This window comes from Colius striatus, chromosome 14 (assembly GCF_028858725.1).
Source record: "Colius striatus isolate bColStr4 chromosome 14, bColStr4.1.hap1, whole genome shotgun sequence".
In the NCBI taxonomy this organism is placed as follows: domain Eukaryota; kingdom Metazoa; phylum Chordata; class Aves; order Coliiformes; family Coliidae; genus Colius; species Colius striatus.
The window spans coordinates 3,277,190-3,289,510 of record NC_084772.1 but is presented as its reverse complement, the minus strand read 5'-3'; the positions used below and the strand labels follow the sequence as shown (position 1 = coordinate 3,289,510).

General features: G+C 46.9%; 1 protein-coding gene across 10 annotated transcripts in view; it reads left to right on the top strand.

Annotated features, from left to right (window-relative positions):
- The window catches only part of CNOT1 (CCR4-NOT transcription complex subunit 1), a 56,402-nt gene extending 44,265 nt beyond the window's left edge, over positions 1 to 12,137 (top strand). For 4 of the 10 annotated variants that reach the window (XM_062007191.1, XM_062007189.1, XM_062007190.1 and 1 more), the window contains exons 35-49: positions 21 to 215; positions 1,841 to 1,983; positions 2,551 to 2,659; positions 2,750 to 2,919; positions 3,981 to 4,233; positions 6,296 to 6,544; positions 7,115 to 7,278; positions 7,553 to 7,670; positions 8,125 to 8,226; positions 8,496 to 8,669; positions 9,992 to 10,141; positions 10,768 to 10,948; positions 11,366 to 11,498; positions 11,597 to 11,731; positions 11,817 to 12,137. In XM_062007191.1, coding sequence (XP_061863175.1) covers positions 21 to 215; positions 1,841 to 1,983; positions 2,551 to 2,659; positions 2,750 to 2,919; positions 3,981 to 4,233; positions 6,296 to 6,544; positions 7,115 to 7,278; positions 7,553 to 7,670; positions 8,125 to 8,226; positions 8,496 to 8,669; positions 9,992 to 10,141; positions 10,768 to 10,948; positions 11,366 to 11,498; positions 11,597 to 11,731; positions 11,817 to 11,895 — 2,355 coding nt within the window. In that variant the 3' untranslated portion in view covers positions 11,896 to 12,137. The remainder of the gene's footprint in view (positions 1 to 20; positions 216 to 1,840; positions 1,984 to 2,550; positions 2,660 to 2,749; positions 2,920 to 3,980; positions 4,234 to 6,295; positions 6,545 to 7,114; positions 7,279 to 7,552; positions 7,671 to 8,124; positions 8,227 to 8,495; positions 8,670 to 9,991; positions 10,142 to 10,767; positions 10,949 to 11,365; positions 11,499 to 11,596; positions 11,732 to 11,816) is intronic. The other 6 variants (XM_062007195.1, XM_062007196.1, XM_062007194.1 and 3 more) reach the window with 3 other exon arrangements.
- The last annotated feature ends 184 nt before the right edge of the window (positions 12,138 to 12,321 follow it).

Below are 12,321 nucleotides of genomic sequence, written 5' to 3'. Positions count from 1 at the left end.
CATTCTCACCTTCTCTTAAGCAGCAAGCTTGGGCCACAGATGATGTGGCACAGATATATGACAAATGTATGACAGAACTGGAGCAGCACCTGCAGTCCATTCCACACACCCTGGCCATGAATCCTCAAGCCCAAGCGTTGCGCAGCCTCTTGGAGGCTGTGGTTGTGGCGCGTAACTCCCGCGACGCTATCGCTGCTCTTGGGCTTCTGCAGAAGGTGAGTGTTAACAGCTCTTCTCCTCTGACAGCTCACCTAGAGTTTATTACACATCTCTCTTGCTGGTGACTGTGTATCTTTGTGCATCCTGTGGAACTTGCTTGGTGAACAGCTGCTGTCTGCAGCAGTTGGGTAGATAAAACTGGCAGTGTGCTGTGATGTTCACTTGGCCAGGCTGCTGTGGAGAGAAACAGGTCCAGAACCTTGGCACTTCAGGGAGTTTTATTCAGGTGTGGCAAATAGAGAGTTGTTGCCCTACAGAGTAGCCTTTGATTTCAGGATGATTTAGAGGCTAAGGCAACATTGAAACTACCCTTGTGGGTGGATAGTATTGAGCATAGCACTGGATGTGTAGTGACACGCTTGGGGGTTGGATTTTGCGGTAGCATAGTGGGTTGGCCCTTGTCAATGGCCAGTCATCTGCCTACTCCTTCTGCTGTCCTGCAGGACTGGGAGAAAATAGAGGGAAGGCAAGATGACTTCTTCATTCAGATTATGACAATTTAGTAGGGAAAGCAAAAGCTGTGTGCACAAACAAAACAAATCACTGCTTCCCATCAGCAGGCTGATGTCTGACTGCTCCTCAGAAAGCAGAGCTTCAGCACATGGAACGCTTGATTGGAAAGACAAACAATCATAACCATGAATGCCTCCCTTCATCCTCCTTCCCTGAGCTTTTATTGCTGAGCATGATGTAATATGACACAGAATACCCCTTTATGCAGATTGGGTCAGCTGTCCTGGCTGTGGTGTTTTCCAACATCTTGTTCATCCCCATCTTACCCACTGGTGAGGGAGGCAGAGTGGGAGAGAGAAAGCCTTGATGGTGTGCAAGCACTGTTCAGCAATGGGCAAAACACTGGTGTGCTGTCAGCACTGTTTCAGCACAAATTAACTCCATCCTAGCCACAACTAGTACACTGTACCAGGTGGGGAGTGTTGCAGTGAGCTCTGCAAGCTGAGCTGGCATCAGTGCCTGGGTAGGAGTGCAGAGCATAGTGACAGGCCTGGAGAAATATCCATCTGAATGTAGTGGAAGGATGCAGAACTGCCTGCCTGAGGATCCCAGAACAGTGGCAAAACACAAGTAACTGAAAACTGGAAGGAGAGTGCTCTTGACTAATGGTGCTTGTACCTATGACAGGATCTACTCCTGGCTAGGCCTTGACCAGGTAAATCATGCTGCCTGGGTAAAGACTCATTTCTATTTGATTAGACTAGCACAGATGTGTTTGAGTGCAGCAGCAGTTTCTCTAAAGAGCCTGGTAGCTGTCCTCTGTCAGGCTCTCTCAATTTTCTTTCATGTAGCTTTTCATATGCAGAATTGTTTGTGAGGAGATGTTGACTCAGAGAATCTGCAGCACAAACAAATGCAGTCTTTCACACTGCTTGGTGCCTGTAGAGCCAGTAGGACATAGGCTTAGGTGGTTTGTGGTAGGGAACATGTAGATGCTGTAGCAGCTGGTAAAATCTCTGATGGGCTTATCAAAGGGTCAGTACGATGACTGAGTTTGGATTTTGGGTGTCTGCTGAGTCTTCTGATGATAACTCTTGTTGCTGTGATTTGCAGAAGAGTTGGAAGAGGACTTGTTTTTTCCTCTGCTAACAGGTTGCATCTGTTCTAGGCTGTAGAGGGCTTGCTGGATGCCACCAGCGGGGCAGATGCTGACCTCCTGCTTCGGTATCGTGAGTGTCATCTGCTTGTGCTGAAGGCTCTGCAGGACGGCCGTGCCTATGGATCTCCATGGTGTAATAAACAAATCACTAGGTCAGTTCTGAGACTACAGGAACCTTGATGTAGCTTTTGTCATCCAGAAGTTACTGTGTTACTCTGAGTTACTTGCCTGTTAATATTTTGCATTGCTGCAGTGTGGACAGACAAAATTAACCAGTGCCTTTGGTCAAAAGTAACTCCGTCTTCTGACAACGCTGCCCCGTCCTAGAAGGGGATAGGCACTGTTGATGTAATTAAACATTAAAGATGCTTTGGGGTTGGTTTTCCTCATAGAGAATGTGTCTATATGCTGTCACAAACTGACATGACATGCCTGCCACAGGTGCACTGGCACTTCAGCTAGGCAGATGTGCCAGTGGGGCCTCTTAGGCTCAGCAAACTGAAGCTCTTGAAGGGTTATTGTGACTAATTGTGTGGGACAACAAGTGCTTGAGGCTGAAAGCTGTTGTGAACACAAAGGTGACCTTAGAGAATGCTCTAGGAGAGACTTCTTTGGGACCTGAGGAGTGAATGGCAGTTTCTGAGGTATCAGATCTGAGCTGCTTTGCTTTAAACTGTGTTGTTTGAGTAGACTTTCTAAAAGGTGTCCCAATTCTTCAGGTGCCTGATTGAGTGCAGAGATGAGTACAAGTACAACGTGGAAGCTGTGGAGCTGCTAATCCGCAATCACCTGGTTAACATGCAGCAGTATGACCTGCACCTGGCTCAGGTAAAGGGAGCTGCTCTTTTGAGAAGAGTTCTTTATGATCAGTCCACAAAGACTCGTGGCTGAACTTTGCCTTTTTTTTCACGTTGACAGTCAATGGAGAATGGCTTGAACTACATGGCTGTGGCATTTGCCATGCAGTTGGTAAAGATCCTGTTGGTGGATGAGAGAAGCGTTGCCCACGTGACAGAGGCTGATCTGTTTCACACCATTGAGACACTCATGAGGATTAATGCTCATTCCAGAGGGAACGCCCCGGAAGGGTGAGATGCAAATGTTGTGCAATACATCACTTCTCGTGCTCACTTACAATTTGAATGTTCCATAGGTCATGGCTAACATCAGAAATAAGAGTTTTAAGCTTTCTCTAGGGCCACAGCCCTGTGCTACTTTAAACTGATGTAGTTGTGCTCATTTTATGTCAAAATAGAGGCAGCTATCATGTCAAACTGAGTGAGCAGGAGCAGCTTTCTATGCACTGTGTTCCAAAATGGCCCTGGTACTGTGAGAAACCAGCTTGAATTCCTCCTTTATCTCAGATCTCAGCAATGTTTATACCTGTCTAAATATGAAACATCAAGTTGGTAACACAATAATTTGTTAATCACAGAGTTCATCAAATTAGACAATCTTTTGTTTCCTTGAACAACTTTGGTCAGAGTCTATATTAGAGTTCTCTACCAGCCTCACGTGGCTTGTGTGTCCACCAGCAGATGACTGGGCAGCAGATGTATCTGGAAACACCTGGGGGACTTGCAGGCCTCCTGTTGTTAAGGTGTAAGCAATTGCTGTTGGCTTTGAGAAGGACATGGATTGGAGCTTGGAGAGCTTTGGATTGCTGAGAGAGCAACCATCAGCTGGCTGCTGGTGGTGGCAGTGGCTGCTGCTACCACCACAACTGCTAATGGAGGTCCCCAAACAAAAGTCCTTTTGTCTGCAATGGGTGTGGGCAGACTGTCTTCCCTGTATGATTTGATTTCCACTGCAGCCAAATGGAGTGCCTCAGGCTGTTTAGCACTGGCATCTGACTGTCTTGGAATGCTGTAGGCTTTCCAAAGCTTGCAGAAGTGAAGCTGTTTGTGGTGCTTTGCTGCAGCACGAATCAAGGTGGAACTGCAAAGCTTGGATGGCTTCAGTGTTCCTTCTTTTGCCATAAATGCATCCACTTTCATGACTTATTTCTGTTATTCCAGGGAGGATGGGAAGATGTGATTTAGTTTAAGAAATTTGCCTTCTTTCACCTATATTTGACCAGGCTTCTAGTTCCCAGCCCTGCTGGGGGAGGAGGAATCCTAACCCAGCTCTCTCTGCTCTGCTGCCTTAGGTTACCCCAGCTGATGGAGGTGGTCCGATCCAACTACGAAGCCATGATTGACCGTGCTCACGGGGGTCCCAATTTCATGATGCATTCGGGGATCTCCCAGGCCTCAGAGTACGACGACCCTCCGGGGCTGCGGGAGAAGGCGGAGTATCTGCTGCGGGAGTGGGTCAACCTGTACCACTCGGCTGCAGCTGGCCGCGACAGTACCAAAGCCTTCTCGGCGTTTGTTGGACAGGTAGAGCTTTTGGAAAGAAAGGTGCTTTTTATTCAACATAAGTAGGGTGTGATGCCCTCCCTTTTAAAGCAGTGTTATAACCTGTGATAGGCATCCTTTCGAAGCTTTCGGGTGTGTGGCAGTCAACTATCACTTTCTTGTCTGGGGCTCTAGAAACCCTTAACCTTCACCCAGTCGTGGTCTTCAGATACCATAGCAACCAGCTCAAACCATGAGCTGGGGGATAAGTCTGGTGGGGAGAAGAACTTCCACCTGAGATTGCTGTTGTGTACAGCTCTTTGCAGTGAAGCTTGACTAGTGTTGCTCGTCACGGGTAACAGTGGAAGCTCTGACAGCCTACAGGAGATTGCTAGTAGGTGGAGATACAGATGGATCATTTCAGAGCTTATGAACAAGAGAATCCTTTTTCTAACTGGGATTATTAGAGTGGGGAAAAAGTTGAAGCTTCATTAGCTACAGTGATGCCTGGATTTAAACAGCCTCCAACAGTCCAGGGCACCTGAACAGCTGTGAACAGCACACATCTGCCTTCCAGGTGTGATGGAAAAGGGAGATGCCCTCAGCAGCCCAACACCTGTGGTAACAGACTCCCTCTGTACCTTCAGGCATCTTCCAAAGACAGTGTTGCTGGCAGCTCCTGGGCTGCAGCTGCAGGGAAGCCCCTGTCCTTATCTACTTGTATTGTGTTTAAATTTCCTTGTGGATACCACAGAAATGCCACATGTTGCAGGTAGTAAATGACAAGAAGCTAAAGCTACAAAGTATACCTGAAGAACTTGACTGGTGCAGTGACCTTTTTAACCTGACTTTAGTGTCCTCTTGTAGTGGCTTGTAGTCAGCTGCCTGTTGGTCAGATTTGTACTGCATAGCATCTTTTTTGAGTGATTTTAATGACTCCTTTGTTAAAGCCACTTTTTAAAACAACATGTTTTCACCTCTTCATGTCCCCCAGCTCTTCCTGTGCTTTCAAGTACGCTGGCAAAGCATTCTTCAGTACAGCATGCTCATAATACTCAATGTGCTTTTGTCCCACTCTTTTTTCACACTTGTTTGCTTAGCTTTTGAACATACCTGGTCATATCTGACATAGCAATTGAAATATGTCGAAGTGGAGTGTTGATGTATAATTTTTTCCTTCCAGGCTTTAGCTGTGGGTTCTACAGGAGTAATTTGTAATAGCCATCTGAAGCAGGGGCTCGTTACTGAACTGAAACCAACATCATTTTGGCTGTTGAAGTGTTGTTTCCTTTCCACTAGTCTTTAGGACAAAAGGAGCACAAAACTTTGACGGCAGACACGTTAATTCCTCTTTAAAAACCAAAAGCTTCTCCAGAAATACTCTTTAAGTTCTCCAAGAGTTAGTGATTGTGCCATTTGGATAGCTTCATGTACTAGGAGTTGAGAAGATGCACTTTCAAAAACCCAGAGCTTTCCTGCAGTGTAATTTGTTTCATTTGGATGGCTTTAGTACTGTGGGTAACAACAAAAGCAAGTCTCATTTCTCTAATGTGTGTGTGTTATTAGAAACAACCCTTCAATGCAGAACAGAAAAGCTCACTCCATCATTCTCTGCGTGTGGTGTTCCTGTAAGGAAAAGCCACTCTCCAAATGTAGTTGGCTTCTACACAGGGTTGCTGCAAAGCAGTGATGGTTCCTGAGATAGTAATAACTGAAGCCTGTCCTTCCCAGAGCTTGTGCACCCTGTGTGAGCTCCTAAAGGCCTGACAGACTGAACTGCTGCTGCCTCTCGCTCCCTGTGCTGGGTTGAGTGCTGATGGCAGAACTGAGACCGAAACAGGCTCCTCAGCTATGCTGAGGTTTGAACAGAGTTTGGGATCAGACAAGACCCTTTATTTCGGAGTGAATGTCTCTGTTAAAATTGTGTTGCCACCTCCAAGTTGCCTGGAAAATATTTGTCTTGGGGAAAAGCAGCAGAGCTAGTTTGCTGCTCCTCTCTCTTGAGAGCGTGGTAAAAATCGTGCCAGGTGAGGTGGGTGCTGTGTAAAGTGGGTGTTGTTTGCACTAAGCTTGGAAATGTGCTTGCTGTGGTTACTGTGCTGAGGCTTTTTCCTTTCCTGGGCAGATGCACCAGCAAGGAATCCTGAAAACAGACGACCTGATCACACGCTTCTTCCGCCTGTGCACTGAGATGTGTGTTGAGATCAGCTACCGTGCTCAGGCCGAGCAGCAGCATAACCCCGCAGCCAACCCCACCATGATCCGAGCCAAGTGCTACCACAACCTGGATGCCTTTGTGCGACTTATTGCACTGCTAGTGAAGCACTCTGGGGAGGCAACCAACACAGTTACAAAGATCAACCTCCTGAATAAGGTTGGGAACACTTTTGGTACTTGCTGCATTTGTAGTGCATAGCTGGGGGTAGCTCTGCTGGGGCCTTGTGAAACGTAGAGCTTGCTGCTGCTGAAGTGTTGGCTGAGGACTTGAGTGGCTTGGTCACTGAAGTGAAAACTATTGAGTGGAGCAACAAGATGCCGAGTGGCTTTCTTAGTCACAAAGAAACCATTCCAAAATTCACAGTTGCTCCTTGAAATGAAAAAGCCAACTGCTGTTCTGAGGCATTAGAGAGTACAGTGGAAGGCTGGTGATTCCTGCCTGGCTGCCTTGGTGTTGTGAGGGTTGTGCCCAACACTGCTCAGTTTATGGCTAGATGGTCTCGGGCAGTTGACTTTCCAACACTGCCCAGTCAGTCATTGTGACAGGGAGAGCAAAGTGTGGGGGCTGGGAGCTGCTGTTACAGCCTGTAGTGTTTATTTCCATAGTAACTAGAGGTTTTGGTTCTTGTTCAACTGTACTGTTTGTTCTAATGATGGTTAAAGTGTGACCTGTAGGCTGACTTACAAAGTTCTTGCTGGCACCACTGAAGTGTCTTGACCTCTTCAGGTCCTTGGTATCGTGGTGGGAGTTCTTCTGCAAGACCACGATGTTCGGCAGAGTGAGTTTCAGCAGCTCCCCTACCATCGCATTTTCATCATGTTGCTGTTGGAGTTGAACGCTCCTGAGCACGTGCTGGAGACCATCAACTTCCAGACACTCACAGCTTTCTGGTATGTATTTGAGACTGCTCCCAGTGCTTATCCTTTCCTGGTAGAGCCGAGATGTTTCATCTGAAGGCTGTCTGACTGTTCCTTTGTGGTGGCTTAATCACATTTGGAATAGCCAGTTCTATAGACTCTCCACTTGCTTGTTTTAAGGAAGTTAACTGGTAAAAACCAAGATGCTAAAATGCCTTGCTTTTAGGGCTTTGTATGTTTTCCCTCAATGTTGTGGAAAGCCATCTTATTGCTGTGCACTTCTAACCTGCTCTAACTTTTCTTTCAGTAACACATTTCACATCCTGAGGCCTACAAAAGCTCCAGGTTTTGTTTATGCCTGGCTGGAACTGATCTCCCATCGGATATTTATTGCAAGAATGCTGGCACATACACCACAGCAGAAGGTGTGGCTGCAGTTTATCTCTTCTGAATTAGAAAGCTCACACAGATGCTTATCTGGTGTGGTGCTGTTTCACAGCTCTCAAAGTGCACTAGTAGCATGGCTGGTCTGTTTTTGTTGTCTTTGTATTCGAGTAACCTAACTGCATGGAGGAGAGTCTTTGTGTCAATAAACTATGGAATACGGGGTGAATAAGCATTCCCTTGTCAGACAAAGTCTGCAAGAGCTGCAGTCTAAACCAAACACTGTCAACTCAGTATGGCATGTTGGGTTGTGGAAACACCAGCAGCAGATGATGTGCAGCTCAGCCCCTGAAGCGAGCTGTGCTGTGCTCACTGCCAGAGCTAGCACCAGGATGTTACTTTGGGTTTGTCAGAAGACCAAGCTAATTGTGCTTTAGACATTAAGGTAACTGCTCTTCATTGCACATTTTCCACCTGCTGTTTTTCTCTTGACAGGGTTGGCCTATGTATGCCCAGTTACTGATTGACCTTTTCAAGTACTTGGCTCCTTTCCTTAGAAATGTGGAACTCACCAAACCTATGCAAATTCTTTACAAGGTAAAAACATGTCAGCTAATAGATGCTACTTTCAGCCAAAGCTCCCTGAAGGTAGAGATGTTCTGGTAGCAAAATAGGATTTACTGTTCTTTTGCAATTTGTCTCTTGGAGTTCAATGCAAATCTGGTGTGGGACAGAAGCAAACTGCCCTCCCAGGCTCATTTCCCCCCGTTGGAGTTAACCACTAATGTAGAAGGATGGCTCTGTGAGGTCTTGGGGGCAGTTCCAGCAGTTACACACCTCTTTCTGTATGCCATTTGCTTTCCCAGGGCACTCTGCGTGTGCTGCTGGTCTTGTTGCATGACTTCCCAGAATTTCTTTGTGACTACCACTATGGATTCTGTGATGTGATCCCACCCAACTGTATTCAGCTGAGGAACCTGATCCTGAGTGCCTTCCCACGGAACATGAGGCTTCCAGACCCTTTCACCCCCAATCTAAAGGTAGGACTCGCTGTCCTGAGTTTGATCATGAGAAGCTTGAATGCTTCTGTGGAGTGTTGGTAGTAGTTTAACTTGAATGGATGCAACTGTGCAAGAGTTAAGTATCTTGAAACTGAAGTGCCATAGCAGCCAGCAGAACAGCAATTTTTTTAAGCAGATAGGTTTCAGTTGTGTTGGTAATGCTTAGTGTTTGATAGTTTCCATACAGGGTGGGTTACAATCTTTGTCCTGTGTGAAGTTGGTTGCAACTGGAAGCATAAAGCTTGCCTCTGGTCACTATGGCTTCATTGGCAGCTGTAGATACTTAGCTCTCTTGCATGTTCAGCCTGAACAGACAGGCTGTTGGGACTTGTGTCACAGAACTGCATCAGGGACCTAGTTTTGCACGGGAAGCCAGGGAGCTTTTCTGTTTCCCAGGGGAGATTGACTTGGTGATATCCCTAGATCTGACTGGCACACAGTGTTGGAGGAAGGACATCTTTATCGTTTCACTGTCTCATTTGTCAGTGAGAAACAGGCTGCTTATGTAGTCTTTGGCTTTGCTCTTTGGAAGTTGAGCCAGCAGTTTGCGTCTCAGTCTTGCTCAGCCCGTGCTGAATGTTAAAGCTTGTGCTGCAGAGGATGTGTGGAGACTGGAGTTCAGTTAACTTGTTGCTGAAGAGCTGCTGTCTGAGCACTGTCATTGTAAATGCTTTTGATGAGAAACACAGACGCCATCCTATCCTGAAAATGAGATGAACCACTCTTCTGAGACCAGCCTCTTGCACAATGGGCAGAGGCTTTGGGAACTGTTCATGTTACCTAATTAAATCTTTGGGCATATGCCAGTCTCCTAATCATGGAATGATTAGAAGCAAACTTTCTCACACTGCTAAAGCATTGTCCTGTTACTCTTCTTTGCCTGAGCTGTGCAGGGTGAAGGGAGCACAGCTGCAATACTCATTGGATTTGTGCTTCTTGAGGCTGAAGAAGGCTGTTCCTGCCTTCTGTGGGTGTTGGGTTTTTTTTGAACTACCAATCTCCTTGAGCATAGACAGGGAAACTTCCAAGACAGTGACTGAATTCCCCTGCAGCCTTTGCCCTTCAGCTCTTTTTAATCCTCTACTCTCAGTTCTTTGAGACAGTCACTTATTTATTAAGTTTGCCCGTTAGGGACCAAGTTTCTTCTGAAATGTGCCAGACACAAGTGTTTCCTTTTCATTACTGGTAGGAAGAGGTTGTCAGCACCAGCAGTTGATGTAACACCCCTCAGAGATCTGCTTTTGCTCTTTGTTCCTGTACAGATTGCTTGTGGTTTAGCTGGCTGGGTTTTCTCTCAACAGGTGGACATGTTAAGTGAGATCAATATTGCTCCACGAATACTCACCAATTTCACTGGAGTGATGCCACCTCAGTTCAAGAAAGACTTGGATTCCTATCTCAAAACCCGTTCTCCAGTCACTTTTTTGTCAGACTTACGCAGCAACCTCCAGGTGAGTGGTTGGTTTCTGAGGATGCTGAATTTAAACAGAGGGGGACAAATAGTCTCCCTGAGTCACCCTCCTTTCTTGCAGGACTTGTGTTGGTGTGTTGCAGGCAGTAGAAAACCCTGTGCACACATCTCTGAGAAATTCTTCTCCCACTCCCTAGCAGGATGGTTTAAGTGTATGTTAAATAGTTCCAGGGAGGTGGAATTTAAGGGAAGAGGAACCTTAACTTGAATTACCTTAAGGTATTCAGATTTAAAAGCAGTTGGGTTTATCTATGTGAGCTGCCAAATGCTCACACTGAAGATGTAGGGTTAGCTAAAACTTTTGCCTCTTCTGCTTGCACGTCTCTAGTGCACAGCCTTGCAAATCTTCAGTGAGGAGGACACTCAGAACTGATTGCATCAAGCTTGCTGGGGATTTTTTGCCCTCAGCCACCAGGTGATGAAGTCTCGTGGCTCCCATCACCGTGTGTAACCACTCTCTTGCCAGAGGGTAAACACCAAATTGAATTTGTGGATGTTGTCCTCTGTATAATCAAGGAGATGCTGGGATGCTGTTGTTGTACATGCTGTACCTTCCATTGCCAAAGAAAGAATGAATGTTAATGCTTTTCCTATCTTTGCTATTAGGTATCAAATGAACCTGGCAACCGCTACAACATCCAGCTGATTAACGCACTGGTGCTCTACGTAGGTACTCAAGCTATTGCGCACATCCACAACAAAGGCAGCACACCCTCCATGAGCACCATCACCCACTCAGCTCACATGGACATCTTCCAGAACTTGGCAGTAGACCTAGACACTGAAGGTGAGCTGGAAACGCTTCTGGTTCCTGCCATGTGGGGTTGAACAGCAGATTGAGAGATAGAGGAGATCGCTTCGTGTGGCTGCCAGTGAAGTCACAGGGAGTGGGGCTGCATTAGAACATTAAACTCTCACTACAGGAGCAGTATTCAAGCCAAATGTCCAAGGTGTTCAGGGGAATGAGAAGTAAGTTTAAGGAAGAGGAATTGGATTCTTACTGCCCCACTAGCTTGGGTTGATAAGGCTTCTTCATATCCCCGGTTGCTTTTGCTTGTTTTACCTCCATAAGGCAGCCTCACAAACCTTCATCTTGTGCAGCGTTAGTTGCTGCTTTATTCCTCCTCTCGTGGGTGTGTGTAAGGGGAAACCTGCTTCTTCCTTCCCTTCTGTAAGGCATGTCCTCCCTGTGCCCCTTCTGCAGGCCGGTACCTGTTCCTGAACGCCATTGCCAACCAGCTGCGGTACCCCAACAGTCACACGCACTACTTCAGCTGCACCATGCTCTACCTGTTTGCAGAGGCCAACACTGAGGCCATTCAGGAGCAGATCACCAGGTGAGCAGGAGGGCAGCTGCCACCCTTCAGCCTCTGCCTTCCCTTCCTCTGTGTGCTGGGGTTGTTGAGCTCTGACTAGCTTCACCTTTGCATTTCAGGGTTCTCTTGGAGAGACTGATTGTAAATAGGCCTCATCCCTGGGGTCTCCTCATCACCTTCATCGAGCTGATTAAAAACCCAGCATTTAAATTCTGGAACCATGAGTTTGTTCACTGTGCTCCAGAAATTGAGAAGTGAGTATAACTTAACCACAGCCAACCCCCTGTGTGCAGCAGGGCACCACGAGCACCCCTGACACCGCTCCCCGTCCCTCCTCAGGTTGTTCCAGTCGGTTGCCCAGTGCTGCATGGGGCAGAAGCAGGCCCAGCAAGTCATGGAAGGGACTGGTGCCAGCTAGATGAAGCTGCATCTCGCCTTGTAAGCCTGCCAGCCCGGAGCTCCCCGTGCCATCGGCTGACAGAAGACTCTGTAAGGCTCCTCCCAGCCCCCTGGGTTGGGCAGACACACCAGACCCTGGGGCAAAAGGCTGTGTGGGCACGTTCCAAAGTTTAAAACAAATTTTTGACTTTTGGCCAAAATTGAGAAGATGCTGTGAATATCCTTTTGAACCTAGTGTAAATACAAGGAAACAGAAACGTTTGTCTGGACTTTTGGGTTTGTGCAAATTGTGTAAAAGGCAGGTTTGGGTAACTGATGCCTGTCCAGCTTGTAATAAAGGGGCAGCTGCTGATGCCAAGCACTTGTCTGGGGCAGACCTCCTTGTCCTGACATTCCCAGACTCCCAAAGAGTATTGAAAAGCCAGTTATAATATTATGTAACTTA